This window comes from Neopsephotus bourkii, unplaced genomic scaffold, assembly GCF_033783945.1.
Source record: "Neopsephotus bourkii isolate Nb327-2 ecotype Australia unplaced genomic scaffold, CSIRO-AGI_Nbou_v1 NB_739, whole genome shotgun sequence".
NCBI lineage: Eukaryota > Metazoa > Chordata > Aves > Psittaciformes > Psittacidae > Neopsephotus > Neopsephotus bourkii.
The window spans coordinates 1,712,421-1,732,441 of record NW_026901237.1 but is presented as its reverse complement, the minus strand read 5'-3'; the positions used below and the strand labels follow the sequence as shown (position 1 = coordinate 1,732,441).

Sequence of the window (20,021 nt, the reverse complement as noted above, 5' to 3'; positions counted from 1 at the left end):
TGTGGAGGCAGTGAGCCTGCTGCATCTGGGCAGCCCTTTGCTATCGTTTAGAACTGCCACCCGGTTGCTGAGGAGAAGCGTGGGAGCAACCCACATACTTCATGTGGAAAATGCAGCAGCTTTGTGAAGAGGAATTTGTATTGTGTGGTCAATGAAACAGAATGCAAAAACATAACAGGTTTATTGTAAATTCAAGCTCAAACATAGTATCTCTCGGGCCATGCTAGTACGGACATCTCAGTCGGTTACAAAAGCGTTGCTTGATCTTTTGATGTGTACTTGTGGTGAGATTCGCTAGAAGACCACCTTTACCTTGTGCATGTAGGGGTTTTCCAAGAGTACAGCACCAAGTAGATTTTTACGTGATAATAATCTCACTCAGCCTGCTATTCCACATAACACCTTTGGTTTTCCAGTTGCAGTGTTGCATAGACAGGTTGGAGTAAGGAGTTATTTCTTCTGAGATCTTTATTCTCCACTTTACTGTTGTTTTAGTTATGGAAACACCTATATGCTTGAGATACGATTATAGTGCTGATATCACAGAAAAAGTGTTTACAATTCACATACTCTAATATAAAAAGGTAAAAATGATTTTGTTTATTGTATTTAAGAGTCAGTGTAAAAAGTAATTTCGCAGTATTGCTTAAATTTGTAAGACAATGACGTGCACAAGAAAACTTCATGTCTTATCTTCTTCCTAATGCTTCTCTCTCCTGGGCTGTATTTTGCAACTTGTCTGTAGATAGACCGAAGCTTGGTTTAAATATCCTGAAGTTCCCTGTGTCCAATATTGCTGCTCAAAACCAGGGTATACTTTCTTCATCCTGCCCTGTAACTAGGTGGATTCTTTTTGGAGTAGCCATTGTAAGACTTTTCTTATGGTCCATAACTTGGAAGCCAGCAACCACGGCTGGCACAGAATGACCTATGGCCAGACATTTGTTTTCTTCAAAGCGTTTGCCTGGGCAGTATTGCTGAAACATACGTGAGGGTTTAGTTTCATTTCTTCCTCTGCTGCTCCCTTCTTAACAGGATTTTCTGCTTCTTTGAACTTTTGAGCCCATGGTCTTGCAAAAGCCTGCAAGTGTTGTCCTGTATTCATTTGAAAGAACAGGTCTGATTGAGAGAATGAGCAATCTTCTAAAGCTGTGTTGGTTTTGGGCATGTTGGAAAGGTTCGTTCATGCAGGTGGGTGAAAGAACAAGGAAGGGGTGTTACTGGCTCTCAACTTCGTATTTCAGGACGTGTGAATAAAAGCTGTGGTTGGCGTTCTCGTGCACCATCACAAACACCTCTCTGCATCCCGAGGTGTTGCAGGTTCCCTCCCAGTAGCCTCTGCTCTGGGTGAGAGGGTAAGCGTTCTCAGCTTGAACTAGCACCTTTGCTATCCCATGCATTTTGAGTTTAAACTGAACATTTCGATTGGCTGGCAGCAAACCGGAGAGTGGCTCCAGTATTTCATAGTCTTCCACCCACTTGCTGTAACTCTGAGGGAAAGCCGGCCACTTCACTTCAGTGTTCAGGCAGGTGATGAGGTAGTTGAAGATGTAGTCGTAATTGCCGGGATCTGACTTCTTCCTGGCATAGATTTTCAGAACAAAGTTCCCTGCGTGGGGGAGATGGATCTTCAACTCAATCTGGTTCCCACGATGGATTTGCATGATGTACCGCCTTCCCATGTCCTCTGTCAGGCTGCTGCTGTCGCAGTGCAGCGAGGCCAAGACGCTTATGTCTTTGCCCAGGGTGAAGGTGACAGAACACCGGCCATCATTGGTGTGAATGATGGGGTCGGGGTGGGATGGCCTTAGGAACCCTTGCCGCTCCGTGAACCAGCTAGGTCCAACAGGCTGATGCAGGTCCTTTGGGAAGCGCATGGCCTTGTCCACAGACTTGCACTCTACCACATACTCTAACACGCAGTTGTAGACATCTGATGCTTTGGAGGACTTGGCAAAGATCTGCAGCTTGTGACTCCCTGTCTTCTGTGGGTAGAGATCCAGCTTCATTCCATGTTTTTTCAAAGTCATTAAACCGTGTTCATCTGTTCCCTTCAGCTTGAAAGTGAAGAGTGTGGCAGAGCGGCAATCCACTGATACAGAGGCTTTTCCATTGACTATGAAACACAAAAGAAAAGAAACTGCATAGGAGTTTCAGTACATTTTTCCATGTGCACCGTGTTCTGGGGGGACTAATCTGTCCCAGTAAATTGCTGCTTCTCTAATAATGAAATAAAGAGCTGCAATTGCCAGGTCATAGCTTGTCAGCTGTCTGCTTAGGCCAGTGTCTCTCAAAAAGAATGAAGTGAAAAGTGGCCTTTGTTTTAGAGATGTGCATTCATCCTATTTTGATATACGCTTTATTTGATATGCACTGTGGTCCTATAGAATAGTTAATATAACTGAAAGTACTGTCAGCTTGTGTCCTCGAGAAGGGCTTAATTAGATGTGATTAGTACCTATTGCTAGTGTAGTAGCTGTTCCAAGAAGCTTCAGAGAAAAGTGCAGGAACCCTCCATTATGTAGATAGGAGATAATCTACCTCCCTATGAGCCTGTTCCCAAACAGCTTGAAGACAACATGAAGTCCTAAAAATGCTGCTGCCTTCAAGTTTTAACTCTATGTTCTTAGCATTCATGACATAGTTGAATTCCTGCAGTTCTCTTGAAATATCTGGGGAAGGGATCTTAAATGTGGGCCCTGTAGTTCTGTGGTGTTACCTGAATAGTTTTATGTGGAAAGGGCTGCTGTGGACTTACTCAGGATGCCGAATAGAAGTGCTTCTTTATGTGTTGTTCACTAATTCAAAGTTATGGAACGCTGTAAAAAGCTTTAATCTCATTTTTTCAAGCCAGAGTTGCTGCTATATAATGGCAATACTTCTGATTTTACACCGTTGATGCTGGTTGATAGAGCAGTTCAGCTTCAGCTGCTGACTGAGGCTTTCTTTTAGACCCAGCGGCTACTACAGATTTTCATGGCTTGGACAACAATAACAACAGAAACCCAAAACCCCAACAAATCAAACCGAAACAAATACAACATACCCGCCTCTGCCCCAAGTGCTTGAGTGCACTCTGCTTGCCAGAACCAAGATGGAAATGTAATGTGCTGTATGCACAACAGAGCGTGGAGGATGCGGGGCTACATAAAGGAGGATGCTCTGCAGGTTCCCTCCCAGAGTGCTGTTACCTGTTTGGATGACAGCTGTCTCCGGGTGTGCTGTCAGCAGGCCCAACATGTAAAAGTTGCTGTTGTGCAGCATGTTGTTCTCAAAGTCTTTCAGCGTCAGGGCTGGTTTAAGAAGCTGCCAGTTACTGTTGTCTGGGAAGTGATTGTTAATGAACAGGGCCGGGTGAGTCAGAAAATAAAACTCATTGTATCTGGAAGAAAGAAGAGATTAAAGGAAAATGAGTTATTATAAATAGTTAATTCTTCCCCTGTGCAGTGGTGGTGGTTTCAGCAGGAGCCAGTTGGAACGTTTGGGGCTGCTGAGAAACTGAGATTGGTGGGCTTGAAATTTCCTGGGCAGAGAAGGAACCTGAGCTTTGATCTTCCGTTTCCAGGGCAAATGCTGAGCTTTTGGATAAAACTACCCCCTGCAACCACGGGCTTCTGAAGAGAGAGGGAGGCACTGCTTGTTGTTTGAGGCACCCTCTCTCAGGCAGCTGAAGGCTATGAATCAAGTGACAGCTACTATTGTATAAACTGAGGAATTGATGCACAAAACAAGGTCACTTTTAGCAGTTACGCAGTTTGTTGCTCAGGGTCACTGCCTTTCTACAGGTACATGCTCCATCCCTTGTATAGTCAGCCCCAGTGCCTTGCTCAGGATTTTGGGTCTTGCTGTGAGACCTAATGTTTGTCACTGCTTGGTGGGCCAAACCCATCAGCTTTCATTCTGCCTTTGTGGTAGGTTTATGTATTAACATAGAGGATAGTTCTTACCTGAAGGTGAACTTGGTGAAAGAATCATCAACAGCACCACTTCCCCAGGTGCTATCGACTAAATGCCATCTTCCGTCGAGGTAAACAGCATTCCAGGTATGGTCAGAGTCCCCTGTAAAGGTCTGTCCCATCTTATACCCATTCCCCTTAGAGTGTCCCGATAGCTTCATGCACTGGATTCCTGCAATACTGAAAGGAAACAATAAAATGCAGCAGGAGACTTCTGTTTTAAACCTATTGGTGTACTTTTATGGAAAGACAAAAGGAGGGGCAAAGTCTACAGAACTTGAATCCTGTAGTCAAACGGACCAGCTCCGTCAGCTCCTCAGGTGCCTCCTTGCAGCTGAGTCCCATGGGAGTTAAGGGTTTTATATGTCCAAGTGTGCTTGTGTTCTTTGAAAACTCCAGCTTCTGCTCCTGGTGACAGACACTGTGCTAAATGCCTAGGTTACTGCACTTCTTCATTCTTTGGAAAGCTTGCTGTTAGCTGGGACCCTGTACTTTTCTTGTTGGTGGAATCTCTGCACTTTGTACAGCTTTCCTCTAACTGCCTTCCCATAGCAGCCTGTCAGCACATCCAGAGACAGGCAAGTTCTCCCCTTTACCACTGACATCATGTAAAGACTGTTTTTCTCAGCTGTGCTAGTGAATGGATTCATATGGGGTGGGCATGCAAGAGTAACCCAAGGTAATGATGCCAAGGTGTTGGGTTGGGGCCGTTTGTTTTCTTGTAGTGTTTGCACGAACACTTGGAGAGAGCATCCCACTGAAGGAAGGGGCTTTCCTTTTCCAGTTTTTGCATATTCCCTCTCTTTTTGCCTGATGCACCATCAATTCAGCATTGTTAGAGGAGGATGACAAAGATGAAGTGTGCTTAATTGCTCTCTGCCTCGTTACTCAGTGGAATCCCTTTGAAGCTGTCCACAATTAGCCTGTGTAATTAGAAATTAAAAGTGCGCCTGTTCATGCTTGTGTTCTCTCTGTGATGGCAGGCCTGGTGTTTGACACCCGCTAAGGTATCTTAGACCTCATGGGACTGTGGATGCTGATTTAGTTTCCTTAAAGAGTGAGCTTGTGCTTGCCCAGGGTACAAATGATTGGTCTCTCTTGAAAGAAATATACTGAATACCTGTGTTGAAGTGTAAATAAGACTTAAATAAGCACCGTGTAATAAACTATCTGCTGTTGATAGGATTTTATCATTGGTGTCTTATTTCAGCATTAATCTAAAACTGCTTTGCTTAGAGGATTGTCTTTTGTGTCGGATGGTATTGACATTTTTCTTCTTCATTGAAAGGTACATTAAATGGAACAACTACCTAAAGTAATAAACTCTTCATGCTTCAAGAGCAAGGCTGTCTGCATAATGTGGGTTTAACTCAGAGGAAAAGTGGTATTTATGGGGAAGATAATTAGCATCATTGTGGAAGTCGAGGTCTGATAACAGATACCGGCAGTATCTGTTATCATTGCATCAGGTAATTGGCAGTGCAGCAATGCTTGCAGGGAGGACTGCTTTCTTTACACAGATGATGCTGGTTTAAAGGGAAGGTGGCAATTTCAGCTTCTCATAGGATTTACTAAGCTCAAACCTGGATGTTTTTGTGCTTAGTTAATTGATACTCTTGAAGAGTATCAAATTCTCATATTCTTTCCGAAATTCTTTAAGAAAGAGTGTAAAAGGTAGAATCACTGGTGCAAAGGGTTGATTGAGAGCCATCTGTGTAGTCTGCAGAGAGAAGATAGCCTACAGAGAGGAGAAACATGGCAGGACCCCATCCCTGCTGAAGATGGCCAGCAAAGAAGAGGAGGGAGTGTTCAATCCAGCTCTCATAGAGCGTGGGCTGTTTGTAGTGTGAGCGAGGCAGTGCCTGTCACAGGAGGCATTCAGAGTGAACATGGCCAGCTTGAAAGGAATGCCATTGAGAAACCTGGTGTCACGGGTGGTCTGTAAAGTCCCTGCCAGCCAGCAGCCGCCTGTGAGCCAAATTCTAACGTGGAGCTGGGTGGTAACTGGAGCAACTCCACTGACAAGACTGGTGAGAGCTTGGATTTACATGATGTAACTGAGACTGGGATCGTGGGATCTTCAAGGAAGATTTGATCCTACAAGTTTCCAAGGGGCCTAACAGGAGCTGAATACCAAATTCCCACTAATTTCATGGGGATTTGATATCTAATCCTTCTAGGCTACTCTAGACATTCCTGTTAGCTGGGATATTTGGTGAGAACACTAAGGGGCAAGTTCTGCCTTTCTTTCTCTCTGTACTCACACAGTTAAAATAAGGAAGGCAACAGGAAGAGTCTGTTCCAAACATCCTGTAGAAGAGCAATCCTGTACTAGCTAAAAGAGTGGTCATCTCTCTGTGCTCATGTAAATTACTTTATACATATAAATTAACCAGGAAAAGGAAAGATTGAGAATATCTCCAGAAATGCTTGAAGTGGCAATGTGATGGTATCAGATAACCTAAATACAAGGTGGATGGGAGCACCTGAGTTTAGAAACAGTTGGCAACATCTGCTTGGTGCAGCACGGAGGTTAAAAGCTAAGTTGCTTTTCTGCCCCCAAAAGAGTAGGGAAATAATCTGGATCTTGCTATAGGTGTCATTGGAATGCAATGTCACCTTCTTCCCTTTGATTTCAGATTGACTTTGATGATTTCGTTTTAAAAGGCAAATCTGGCTTCTCCAGAGGGAGACAGAATGGTTTATACTTGTGGTAGGTAGGTGTATGCCGTGCCTGAAAAGAAGGAAAGCTACTGACTGTGGTAAACAGGAAAAGCAAGAGGATGTGGAGCCTGGATAATTTGCAGACTAATTATGAATAAGGACATAGTGGGACTTGGTCAGTGTCAGCCATTGAGTATTGGGGGAATTCCTGGTGACTGGTAAATTGAGTTAAGTTGCCTCAATGGGAGCTAGAAAAAAAGGGCACTTTAAAAGGCCTTTTTTTCCTCAGAAACTTGGCTCTGAAAAACCTTACTCTTTGTCTCTTGCTTTTATGCCTAGACTCAGCATCAGACTTGAACAGTGCACAAGAAGCAGGAATGAGGAGATCCCCTTGCAGGAAAGCGTTGTCGTCTTTGGTTATAACTTTGCAAGGAAAGGAGCTAAACATCTAGCTAATATTTGACAAAAGTGATAGGCTTGGATGACTGGGAGGCTTCCCAAATCACGAAATGCATAATCAACGTGGAACTGCAGAATTAAGAGTAAATCAACAGAGCCTTTCAATAGGAAAAAATATCCTTGGAAAGATTTGTTAATGAATGAAACATATGCTTTTTAATGAACAGATGCAAATTTTTCCCACTTCTAAGTGCTAATAACTGTTCCATAAGATGCAGTTATAAATTCATAGTTCATTACCCTATTTCTTTATGTTACTGTTTAGAAAGCAAGATGCAGTATCGAGGGATATGTTATTGGTTGGAAGCATTCACCACTTTAACGTCTGGCATGGTATTTTTTTATAGATCTGTCCTTTTCCCTGTTTATTTTGTTTGTTTCATGGTGAAAACCTTCCCAAATTCTGTTGGATGTTGTGGAAAGCCAATTGTTACTTACACATGGCAGTTAGTAACTGGTGTTTAATTTTTCCCAAAGCTATCTTGTACATGGCAGCTGCTCTGCTGAGAAGGTGCTCCCTAGGAGAGTCACCTTGCAAGCCCATGCCCTTAGGAAAGCACACCATTGTTTTCTGGTGTTAGGAAGACCCTTCCAATCTTGTGTCTGTTGGGTTGTCAGGTCCAGTTTTCTCCCCTTGGACATCCCTTCTACATAAGGCTGGTCCCAAACTTTACAAGCACCCTCATGGCCTTTGCTAATCTAAACTAAACTATCGCATAGAGCTGTGAGAGGTGAGGTGCTGCTCCTTGCTGTGGTGCTTGAGGGTTTCCTTGCACAAAGGCCACCTCTTTCCTTTACTGGGTTGGAGAAAAATGAGGGAGAAGGGATTTTTGCTCCATTCGCATGCAAGGCACTGTGCTCCCAACTGAGGAAAGGGTTGCCTTTTCCATGAAATGGCTTTGTGATTGTAAATCCTGCTTTGTGGGGGAAACCCCACTGGATCCCCAGTGAAGTCAACACAGTTTTGTAGGCAGGAGAATGGATTTCAGTCACTAAATGCCCACATAGCTATAAAATGGAAACTGCAATATTGGCCTCCAGGGTGATGTACCTTGAGATTGACGGCAGAAAACAGTGTGGTAAGTGTGAGATTGTGCTTTGGTAATGGAGGGGAGAGGGCATCTCCAGAAGGTTTTGGGGTAGCTCCTTTTGGGCCTGTGCCTACCACTTGCGTGGGAGCATGTTGGAGACAACACTCCTTGTTTAAGTCTTGCCATGCTTTTAACCTTCACATACAGATATCAAAGGAAAAACACAGCTTCTTCTAACTGAATTAGCTCCGTGTTTTCATCTGCCATTATGTTAATGCAATGCGAAGCTCAGCAGATGGCACAAAGTAAATTATGCTGGGGAGGGAGGGTGGAGGGAGTGGAGGAGGAGGCAAAATTGACCTTTCTGGGGCTTGCTGGTTTTCCACAGCATGGATTTGAAAGCTAAAGTTCTACAACCTGCTTAGAGTCACATCAGTCAATGCAAAGGCAGACAGAAGAGGCACAGAGATGACAATGAATATTAACTCTCCCTGGCATTGAATGTTTCTGAACTTAATTTACCTGCACATGTGTTCAAAGAGCCCAGCGTATCCCTCACAAATGCTCTTCCCCATCTGAAGCACATCTATGGGCTTGCTTGACAGCTGGCTTTTGTTATGGTAGCCCACTACGTCGTATTCTGCGGGAAGGAACACAAACAAAGGTTCATCCAAAAGCCTGAGGCAATGGAATCGATGGGTAGTGGGAGCCACACTTGGATTGCTTTTCATCTCCATGAGCACGAGCAAGGAGAAATGAGCCATGGCATGTGCTGCACAAGGATGCTGTGGATGGTGGTTGAGGGGAGAGGGACAAAGTCTTCTCTCTCCTCACTGTTTTAAGCCTGGGCTGGGGTTCAGCGGTTGAATCGAAATGAGAGGAGAACTCTGCTTTTTTACAGAGGGTCTCCCCAGGGGTGGCCCTTGTGCAGGGGGATCTATCATCTTGAGCAGCTCGCGGTAAAAGCCTGAGTGCTACGCACTAGGAGGAGTTGGACTGCTGTTACTGTCAAAGGAAGACACTGAGCGTTTTGCAGTCTTTACAAGCAATTTGTATTAAAAATACCTGGGAAGTAGCTCGTCGAGAAATACCTGAAATGATTTGCTGCAAGTGAGTCATATCAGTACCTGGAAGTGTAGGAAATGTTAAGTACTTTGAATACAGAAGAGTGGTGCAGCGGGGTTCCTTCAGGCAGAGCTTGAGGAACTGGCCTGGGAAGGTTCATTCAATACTGACCAACCTTGGCCATGTCCGTAACCTCTTAAAATACGAACATATTTTTCTGACAAAGCTCTAAGGAATGCTGCATCAGCTGATTCATCCTCCCTTTAATGCTGTGGAAGAGGAATAGAAAGCTGGCAACATGCTGCATTTGTGCTTTGATGAAATGCTGCGACTGCTTGGCTTGTATCTGAAGGGCTCAGATGGCAGCTGCCTGTGGGTCAGCCTGTGGGGCTGTAGGGAAGGGCTGGCTTTCTCCACTGGGGCTCTTCACTGGGCCACCAGCAAAGCTGCAGGGCACTCTGAGGGGTATGGAGGGATATATGGCTGCATGTGGCTCCATATTCATGCTGAAAATGGCTGCTAACATTTCTTTCAGTGCTGCTGCTGCATGGAGGTAACAGTCCATCAGAGGCAGGGAGTTGAACTGGGGAGGAAATTAATATCCAGAGAGCAGTGCTCTCACTTAAAATCCAACCAATTTAAGAGTTTATATAGTCAGTGCTCTTCTAGGGTAGACACACTGAGGTTTTGCTCACCAATTTACATCCCTAGCACTGTGTTTATTTCCCATACACATAAATGGGGGTCAGCTTCTGCAGGGATGAAGGAGAACTGGGGTCGAGATGGCGAAAATCCCCGTGAGGATTTTTACAGCCTACCTGTCAGGGATCAGACACCTCCCATGCATGTGTGTCAGGCAAATGGACCAGCTCAAAGCAGACTGTCTGCCCTGAGGAGGATCCAGCCCAGGCAGTCAGGGGTAGGCAGAAATGAGTTAATAGAGTAAAGGCTGAAGGGTCAGTGGTGCTGGGATGAGTCAAATGCTGCATTTCAGGAAATCAGCAGTGAAATCAGCAGCCTGCGTAGTGCAGGGGAAGATTAAAGCTGCTTGGGATTGACCTGACTATGTTAGCCATGCAGCTGCTGACAGAGCTCTGCTGATCAGAGTGGGTGTGAGATTAGGCCAGTGCTTCCCAAATTGCTCCACTGCTCTCTGTCAGGTGGCAGCTTCAGCCAGAGAACTGCACCTCACCAAAAGCCCATGGGATGCTGAAGGGGTGAGGGGAGGAATAGCTATGCTTTCCCCCTCCATCCCCAGGAGTTAATGGGAAACAAACATTTTTGTGTATGTGTATAACTGGGTGATTGCAATTGTCATCAAGGTTGAATAGGTGCCCATACAGGCAGGAATGGCAGTCACACAGGTGACAGCATGTTTTACCAAGGCTGGCCTCTCCAGTGTGCTGCACTGACATGGGTGATGGATGTGTCAATAGGATGAATGCAGTTAAGGTACCAGCTAGAAACTGCACCACAGCATGTATCCACATAACACAGGGGCAAAGCTGCAGCAGGACAGCCAACCAACTGTCATAGAATCATGGAATGGTTTGGGTTGGAAAGGGCCTTAAAGCTCATCTAGCTCATAGAGCCTTTTATGGTTACACCTTCAGATGAGTTGGATAGGAGTTACAGATTCATCATGTGAAATGAAATCATTTACACACAAAACCTTGTAGAGCCTGTCAGTGCTGGGAGAGGGACTATGGAAACAGAGGTATGAGATATCTCTGTTGGATGTATCAGGTGAGACAACCTCTGAATACATTTCTGGATAAATACATATAGAAAACCTTCCTCCTTCATACCCACCCTGTGAAGCTAACCCACAGGATGTATAGTAAACCACAACGGCAGTGTAACAGGGCTGATAGCAACAGCCTTATCTTCTCAACTGAAGATCAAAACCTACCTATGTGATGGCATATCCACATCCATATGGCTCGGACTTTTTCCAGATCAGTCCGGGCTTGTTTAAGCAGGGCTTTAACCAGTTCTTCTACGCTGTTCTTGACGTTTACCTGTTTGTGAGGAGGAATCATCGCAAGATCATGGTGAAGAAATGGCTATGGTACAACTCCCTTCCTCCCCACTCCCTTGTTCTTTTAAAGCTAGTGAGACCCCGCCTGCCGGGAGACTGCTCTAACTCAAGCTTCCTTAACACAGAAATACACAGTTGTATTATATGTTTCAGGAAGTATTTTTGGTCATAGTTTCCCTCCTGGAGTGGGATCTACATTGCTGATCTTTCTAAGGAAATTGTTTGGGAGATGCTGAGGCACTGGCCCCAGTATCTCAGGCTAAGCTGGTGTTAGTGCTGATAGCTGGGTTTCAAGAATCATCCCCAGAGGGGAGCTGAGGGGGGAGGACGGAGGCAAAAGTGAGACTTACTTTTAATGCGTAGGCATCCAGCTTCTCAAATTGCTGCAGATCTACTGGCATGGACTTCAGAGAGGATTTGTCCCATGGATATGCTGGGAAGAAATGAGTTGTCATTGTCTCGGGAAGGGAGGGAGGGGGTATTTTTCCTGGCTGTATGCTTGAATAAGTGGATGCTGTAGAGCTCCTGCCTGACCCGTGGAGGGATCCGTCAGCAGTTGCTTAGGGAGCAGAGGACATGAGGGCGTTTGCAGAAGGTCCCTGCCAGCTGCATGGAAAGCAGGAGCCATCCTGTCTAGTCTGGTGTGATTTAGGCAATGCTGGAGCAGGAGGTGCCCCCCTGTCTTTCGCACTGTATGACAGCATAGAAAATCCCAGGATATTATATTTAGGAGATAAAATGCAGAAGCATCAGGGAAAATCTGCATGGTGAAAGACCTGGCAAAAGTGTGACCTTTCGAAAACAAAACAAAACAAACCACCCCCAAAACCCACAAAAGAACTGGTTTCTGCGACAGTTTTGCTGATAGAAATGAGTATTTTGGATGGAAAATTCTGCACAAATTCAAGCACATGAGAAATGTAACACAGGAAGCAGCTGGACTGAAACTGCTGTGTCTACCCCTCTGTCTGCACCTTTGCAGGCTCCAGGCTCCCAGTTCTACTTGGTGTGAACAAAGGGTTACTAACTTATAGGATCATGGAATGGTTTGGGTTGGAAGGGACCTCAAAGCTCATGCAACTCCAACCTCCTGCCACAGCAGGGACACCTTCCATTAGAGCAGGTTGCTCCAAGCCCTGTCCAACCTGGCCTTGGCTCGCCCTAACTGATCAGATAACACTGTTCTCTCTCATCAGTGAGCCACCTGAGCGATGCAGCTGTAGCTCAGTGCACAAATGCCTCTTCTGCACCACTGTCTGCTCAGCCCTACCTTTTCTTCTGAGCTGGTAAGAGGAGATTTGGGCTCTACAGAAATATCTCCCCATCCTGTGCTGTCAAAGGACTAAAGAGATTCTCCTAGCTATTTTTGTGGGGTTGTTATTCCTCTGGAAAAAAGGATTTAAAAGAGATCACAGAGTGAAAATGCAGTTGTGTGACCCTGAGTGCTGAGAGAGGTGAAAGAATGGTGCCATAGAGCTGCTGTTTGCTGGGTGACAAGAAGTGAATTTCCTTGGCCTCTACACGGGGGCACAGACGCTGTAGCTGGTTGCATGCTGCTTTGTTTATAACCCTTGATGAGCAAACAGGACACCCCTCTGCTTCCTTGCTCAGCGAGTGCTGGTGGAAGCAAGATGCACAAGAGGCTTCGAGAGCCGCCCTATCCTAGCTGAAAAGGCAGCAGTACTTCCGAGATCTGTATTCATCACCCACTGCTTCCCCATCACCCCTGAACACGGCTCTGTCCTACTGGGGAGGTGGCCAGAAGGTCTGTTCCTGACTTGTAAAGGTGTTTTGTTAACATAAGCACTGCTCTTTTGATATACCCCAAGCTCTCCCCGTCCACCGACCCAATGAACGGAGGGTTGGGAAGTTGAATGCTAATCGTGGCAATATAAAGTAAATCCCTTGCCAGTGTGCTTCAGCCTAGGCTTGAGGCAGGGCAAGCTGTGTTCCTAGGAGTGATGGGCTCCCTATCTAGGGCTGCCCTGCATTGTGCCCATTGTGCCAGTGCTGTGGGGACAGCTGAGTGTTACCGTGCAGGTCCTTTTTCCCTGGCGGCCGCGGGGCTTCAGTCCTTTGGAAACCTGGCACAGTGGAGAAGGGAAAGGGGGATGAGCCGTTGTTGGCAGGTGGGAAAAGACAAACAGAAATAAGTGATTCTGGGGAGCAGGACTGGGTGGGAAAAGCTGAAATTGAGGCTTTTATTTGCCTTGTTCTCTTGCATTTGGGTATGGGTGTCAACACCCTGCAGAGCGCATGTGTGGAGGGGAGTGGGAGGAAGCAAGCTGCCTGGACCGCAGTGGCTGTGTCCCCTCCCTGCAGTCCTGTGGCTCTGCAGAGGCCACATTCCCCAGCAGTCAGGCATCTCCTGTTCTAGCCAGAGGGCTGGGGACATCAAACCCCCCTGCCCACCCGGCAGCCAAACCCCCCCAGGCATGGAAGAAGGGAGCGCTGAGCTCCAGAGCTGTCAGATGATCACCCTGCGGAGAGCTCTGTGGCAACTGCAGGATTGCTGAGGGATGCTGTGGGCCCCAGACTGTCACCACCTTCATTATTGCAGGGTTGGAGGAGGAGAAGAACCCCCCTGCCCTAGGAGAAGAAGGATTTTGTTCCTCAGACCCCAGGGTCCAGCAGATTCTGCCCTGCAGGGAGAGTGGGTACAGGGGTTGGCATCCTCTAAAAAGCCTCAAGCCCTGTGGGGAGAAGGGACCCTGTCTTCCCCTAGGTGAGACATGTGCTGTGGTAGAGCAGTGACTCACCTTTGTTGTCCTGACCTCTCAGTCTGGGCAGCCTCCGGGGACCTGCAACACCCCAGCATGGTTAGTGCAGTCACCCCAACACCCACCTGGGTGCTGCATCTCCTCAAGCTCCCGTGTTTCTTGCCTTCCCTACTTGTGCAAAGGGAACTATGCGGCCCCTTTGCCTTCCCACCCTTGGCCTGCTTTGCTAGGATGGAAAAGCCAGGCTGTACCTTTTCCAAAGGAGAGTTTCTTGAAGAGTTGTGGGGTGGTGTCCTTGGGATGAATCTCCACTGTCATTTGGGTTCCTGCAAGAAATGATCACAGACTCCCTAAGAAAGGCAAAACTAACCCAGACGTGGAGGAAAGGGGAAGAATTCCCTGCCAAGGCATCACAGGAGCCGACTCTTAAGTTGGTGATTGTGAAGGTATCAAAACACTTGGGTTTCCAGGCAAAACAAAGAACCCATAAGATAAACTGTATGCTCAGAAGGCCTGGGGTCACCTCTGGTGTAATTTGTAGCTCTCAAAAAACACAGGACAGCCCATAAGAGCCTCACAGGTGATAAAGGGGATCATAAATAAAGCAGAGGTCCTCGGTGAGGATCATGTGGCAGCTTAAAAACCCCAAGTTTATCACCATATTAAATAGCTCTTGATGGAGATACGGTAATTGGAGACTTAATTTCTTTCATTGATTTTTCTTGGAATCAAACAAAAAAATGGCTCAGAGCTATGAAAATGGTTTGACTTGTGATATTAAAATGCTTTGCAAGGGCCGTTCCCTGTCAGAGGCAGAGTCCAGGTCCAGGCTGAGGCTTGCACTCTGCATGCCATGATGGTATAGAGCAACCTCACTGGAAACCTGGGAGTCTTGTGTTTAAAGTTTCACAGAGGGAAGTACAAGGGAAAAAGTTTGGGATCGTCTCGTAGGAATTACCTGAACTTATTAAAGAGACTACATTTTTTGGGGCAAGCATTTCAGAAGGCTTTGCAACCACTGAGGTTCCCTGGGGAACTCAGCGCACGCATGGGCTCCCCGTTTCGGATCAGACAGGGGCTGCTTTGGAGACTGAAGGTCAAGATGTTAATGCACCTTGGGGCTGCCATCCATGTGTTACCTCCTCCAGTGTTATCAAAAGTCTCATGACATTTGTGGTTTTCCTTGAAAGCCAGCTCTTGGAACCAGCTAATTAGGGGGGAATCTGCACTTTCAGCACAAAGCTTTTCCACGGCATTTAACTTCAGAAGAAGTTAAGCATCTCCTGTGATTATGCAGGAAGGTTCCATGTCCTTTTAGCCCCCAAAACAGAAGGCCAGAAACCTATAAAACCCCCCCTTTTAAATTCTAGAGCTTGACTCTAAGTCTGTGATGACTGCAGGTATCGGGATGGCAAGACTAGAGCTGGCTGCTGTATTTTGTCAGTTAACTCAAAGGTAAAATGAAATTGCTTCTCAAAGGGATGCCTTTGTGCAAATGGTATCATTTCCTTAGGATTTTTATATTTTCAGGAGTCTTTTTTTTTGTTTGTTTCAAAAGATTATTTTTCATTTTGGGGTTTCTGGGTTTTGTTGCCAACTTCCACCTTCTCCATTTTCCCCCATAAATTAAGATTCTACATTTTCAAGAAACAAATTTAATGGCAAGGAACGCCACCTTCCAGTCAGCTTAAAACGCGTTGACCAAATGACTAAAACTGTAATTCCATGGAAATTTTCCAAAGTGCTACATCCATTGCTTTGAAAACTAATGCTATGAAATGCTTACTGCAGTTTTTATGACTTATTTTACTGTTCCTAATCAAGATATCTTTCATAAAGAAACACTCGTTCTTCTCCTCCTTCTCTGTGGTCCTTTGCCAGCAAGTGCCTTGGAATCCAGCTGGCCCAGCAGTGCCCCTGTTCTAGTGCAGGGATGGCTCCTTGCAAGTCCTCATGAAAGGACTTCTGCAACCATCTCAAGCTATCCTACCAATATTATTTCTTCCAGCCTTTGCACCCTTCCATCAGCACTGGGATATCTGACATTAGCAGCTGTATGTTCTTACCATGCTTTCTGATTACACCTGTTCTATGTCCAGGGGGTTGATGGGAACCCTGTGCTTCAGGATCCACCTCCATGCACCCACACTGAGGATTCACCGGAGATTTTGGCACTTCCTCAGGCTTAAGATCACAGAATTGTCAGGGTAGGGCTCTTCCCCTCTTTGGAGACGTTCTGAGGTTGATTTATTACAGCAAAAGCTTGAAGCCCTGCTCTTAAAAACTGATATCCTTTGGGATACCACTTACCTTCATTGGAGTATGAAGTAAGGGCTTGTGTCTGCTTGCAGGGCTCCTTGGAGACTTGACAGCCTGGTTGCACAAAGGAAAACATTTCAGTGCCTTGAAGACAGTGGAGGTGCCTGGTGTGGAAATGGATTAAATCTGTGCCTTCACTCAGCAGCCAAGTAGGTAATGACTCAAAGAGCTTGACCTTATTCTCCAGCTTTGACGCCCAATTGGTCAGGGTCCCGGGGTGCAGGGCCCCACTCCAGAGGGATGCTCCAGACCAGGGAAGGGCTGGAATGGGTGCTGCTGCTCAGGGTGGGGAGTTAGGAGGTTTAGACCAGCAGGTCACTGTTTGGAGAGGTGGGTGGGAGGGAAGGGCAGCACAAGAAGGCTTGGAGGTGACTTGGTGCCTGAACGGGAGCATTGTGGTTTTTCATTATCTCATCCTCACCTGTCCCCTCTGTGCTCTGGGAGCCCCTGACCATCTCAGCTATGCCAGCTAGCCCTGGGGTCCTTGGAGCAGAGGGAAGTGTGGGGATCTATGCGGTTGCAGGCAGCACAAGTCTGCTCCCCTGGGCTGCGCTGACATGCCAGGGCAGGCAGCAGATGCCAGGGCTGGATACTGCAGCCTTGCGGTGGACACTGGCCAAGGTGATCCCTTGATCTCTTCTCAAAGTGTCGTAGGATCACTGTCCTGCCAGCCACCAGAGACCAGAGCAAGGAGACCGTGGCTAGTCCTGAAGGCCGGGTAGCACCTGTACCTTGTGGCTGGGACAAGGATGGGTTTCTGTGGCACGATGCAGGGCTGCAGCTTGTTTGTCTCGGTGGGGCTGGGGTGAGGCTTATGTCATCCAGTTTGTAAACACTGCGGCAGCACCAGCTGCTCTGTGGTATCAGAGGCTTCATCAAGATGCTAACACAGCTGATTAAAGGGGAATTCATTAACCCCTGCCGTGCTAGAGGAGCCAAAGCTCTGCCTGCTCCTCCAGTGTAGGAATTCCTCAGTAATCCCTGCAGGGATTTAAATTGTGCCTAAGGTAGAGCTGTAAGGGCAGGTTTTCCATGTGCATACTAAATACTCTTAACATTAGTTTGGGGTGGTAAAAGACTGATACCATTCTCTCATAATGGAGGCTTTGACTTGTGCTCTGCAGCTCTGGTTGCAGACCCTCTGGAGTGTGACAGAGGAGCATAGAGTGGTGAGTATTTATCTGCTTTCCGGAGTGGAGGCTTTTGTTACCTGGTGTCTGAGACTATCAGATTTGCACAAAGACAAACCCAGAGGTGTATCTTGCCATGAAATGTCACTGCTCACAGTCTGTGAGAGCCATCCAGCCACCGCTGATTTCACAGGGGCTTTGATCAGGGCTCCTATTGAGCATAGTACAGGGCACAGCTGTGGCTTTTGTATGCTGCTGTTGCTTGGCCTGTGGAAGCAGAGGTCCTGTTCTGTATAACTAGAATCCACTGGTACCTTTGCGTTACCATTGCCCTCTGTCTTTCTCTGCTAGACACCCCATTAGGCTTAGGCTACCAAGAAAGCAAGTCAGATGGTCTGATTTCCTTTCCTGGGAGTTGCTCTGTCCCTTTGCATTGCAGTCCTGCTGACTGGCTGTGCGCAGTCTGGGTTAGCATCTTCAGATGTTCCTTCTGAACTGTTTCAGGGCAGATGGGTGAGGAATTGGCAGGGGAACACTCAAGACTAACAGCCACATCATTCCTTCCAAGGCAATCGCCTTGCACTCAGCAAGGTGAGCAGGGGAGAAGGAGAAAGGATTGGTGAATAGATGTGCAGAAAGGTTTCTTGCACACCCCAGACCCTGCTTGAGCTGTGTGAGTGCTGGGGAAGACTCTGGAAGCTCTATCTGCAACCTGAGTGGTTTAGGGCACTGAATTTACCCTGTCATCAGCTGACTGTGAAACACAAGAGCTCCGAGAACCTGAAGTAGGGCTGAGCTGCGTGGCTGCTTGCACAGGGCTCTGCAGTGCCACCCATGTGCCATGGGGCAGAGGAGGGGATGTTTCCCAGGGTACAAGGCCTGATGCCCTCTGCTTGTCTCCATTGAAGCCCCTCAAAGCTCTGGAAAGGGATGGGCTGTTTCAAGCATGTTTATATTCTAGAGGCACAGCTGGGTCCTAAAAGCTTGCAGATGGGTTTTGTGTGCTGTGGTTAGTTTATCAGTAGAGTGAGAAGACATCATACCGTTAAGGTCTCTCCCCTGAGATGGCTGTGATCTGCTGTTTCCATTTCCATCATCCTGCAAACCTATAAAACATAAAGGTGAGATCATAGGCTGTCCTTCTGCAGGGAGGTTCTGGCACTGCCTGGAGGCCAAGCACCCCCAAGCCTTTCATGTAACCCATCATTCCAGCTGATCTGTCAGGATTCCACCTTCCCTGTTTTGTCTGCAGCATTTGTTGCAGCCCTCATTGCTAGAATAGGAAATAACAGGAGGAAGAAATAGCAATAGTCTAGGTCTAAGTTGCTTTGATAGGGTTTGCTCTTCTTTGGATACATGCTGGAAGCTGTGTTAGATGAAGCATGAACACAACCTCTGCGTTAGGTTTGCCTACCCTTGTTAGTCTGGAACTGATTATCTGGAAACCTAGGTTTTCAACAAGGTTTTAGAGCAGGAATGCTCCTTTTTCTCCTTTTATTTCTGCTGAGAGGGTCCCCCCACAGTGGCAGAGCACAGCCTTAGCTTTTTGGAACATCCCCTGGAGGGACAGGGACACTGTCTCAAACTGTAGCTATAAATGGCTCAGGGCAGTCATCCCTGGAGACAAAGCCTGGACATGCTTCCAACAAAACAGCTTTGCCCCTGTACTCCGGTGTAGTAGGCGCTGCTCTGGGGTGCAACTGCGGAGCTCTCACCCTGTTCCCTTTACACATCCACAGAGGGTACGGAGGCACCTCAGGGCATGGCAAAGCAAGGTGCAAACATGGTCCTTGGATTAGTATCTGTGTGCATGTCACCTCCTGCACCGTGGGTTGCATGCCCAGAGTGTGACATGCAGTGTTACACAAGCAAGGACTGTCCTGCATCAGGACCAGGGGAGGCACACTGGGTTTCTATGGGCAGAGCTTGAAGTCTAGGGCTTTGCAGCATGTCTGCAAAGAGGAGAAGGGTGGTGGGACTGGGGGGAAGTCCAATGCATGCTCCAAAGCTGCTGCTTCACTTCACTGTCTGAGACACACGCTGCCCTCCCCTCCCTGGCACCAAACGGAGGTTACCTGTGTTTCGGTCGCTGTCTGTCAGCCTCTCCTTCTGCCCTTTCTGCTTGCTCGCTGCCTCCTCAGGGTGGACAATAAGCAGCAAATTGATGGTTACCGCGCTTGGATCTGTCTTAAAGTCCATGGTACCCATCAGAGCATGGCCAGGGTGCCGGTCCTGCCGCCGAGCTGCCGCTGCCTCCAGCTGCCCTGTTTATTTTCCACCCTTGGGGAAAGGCGAGCGCGCTCACCCCCCAAGCCGCAGCACCGGCGGGCTGGCCCTGCCAACTGCACCATGAGAGCCCTGCCAAAGCCAACCCTAATGAAGAGGTTACTAGTCACCTTTGAAAGGAAATCACGGGAGGGATCCGTTTCCTAAAGCAGAGGAAAGAGCTGCGTTTCGGTGTGGGGGGGGGGGGGTTGTGTGTGTGTCTGGTTTCAGAGAGTGCCCCCAGCTCCCCCTCCCTTCTCGATGCCCTTTTTGGCTTTAAGCACTTGTCTACACTCAAATCCCCCATCAGCACTGTTGGCTGGGGGGGATTTGCTTCCCAGCTCTGGCAGAAATCCTTAAAAGGCTTTCTC

At 47.2% G+C, this 20,021-nt stretch overlaps 1 protein-coding gene across 1 annotated transcript; it reads right to left on the bottom strand.

The window, feature by feature from the left end:
* Positions 1-166: 166 nt before the first annotated feature.
* KY (kyphoscoliosis peptidase) lies at positions 167-19,687 on the bottom strand. The gene is made up of 12 exons (XM_061354385.1): positions 19,461-19,687; positions 18,429-18,491; positions 16,247-16,309; positions 14,188-14,262; positions 13,976-14,017; positions 13,250-13,300; positions 11,567-11,649; positions 11,088-11,196; positions 8,633-8,750; positions 3,948-4,136; positions 3,192-3,382; positions 167-2,116 (listed from the first exon to the last, which is right to left on the bottom strand). Exons 1-12 carry the CDS (start codon positions 19,591-19,593, stop codon positions 1,218-1,220), a joined length of 2,016 nt encoding a protein of 671 aa, XP_061210369.1. The 5' UTR covers positions 19,594-19,687; the 3' UTR covers positions 167-1,217.
* Positions 19,688-20,021: the final 334 nt, after the last annotated feature.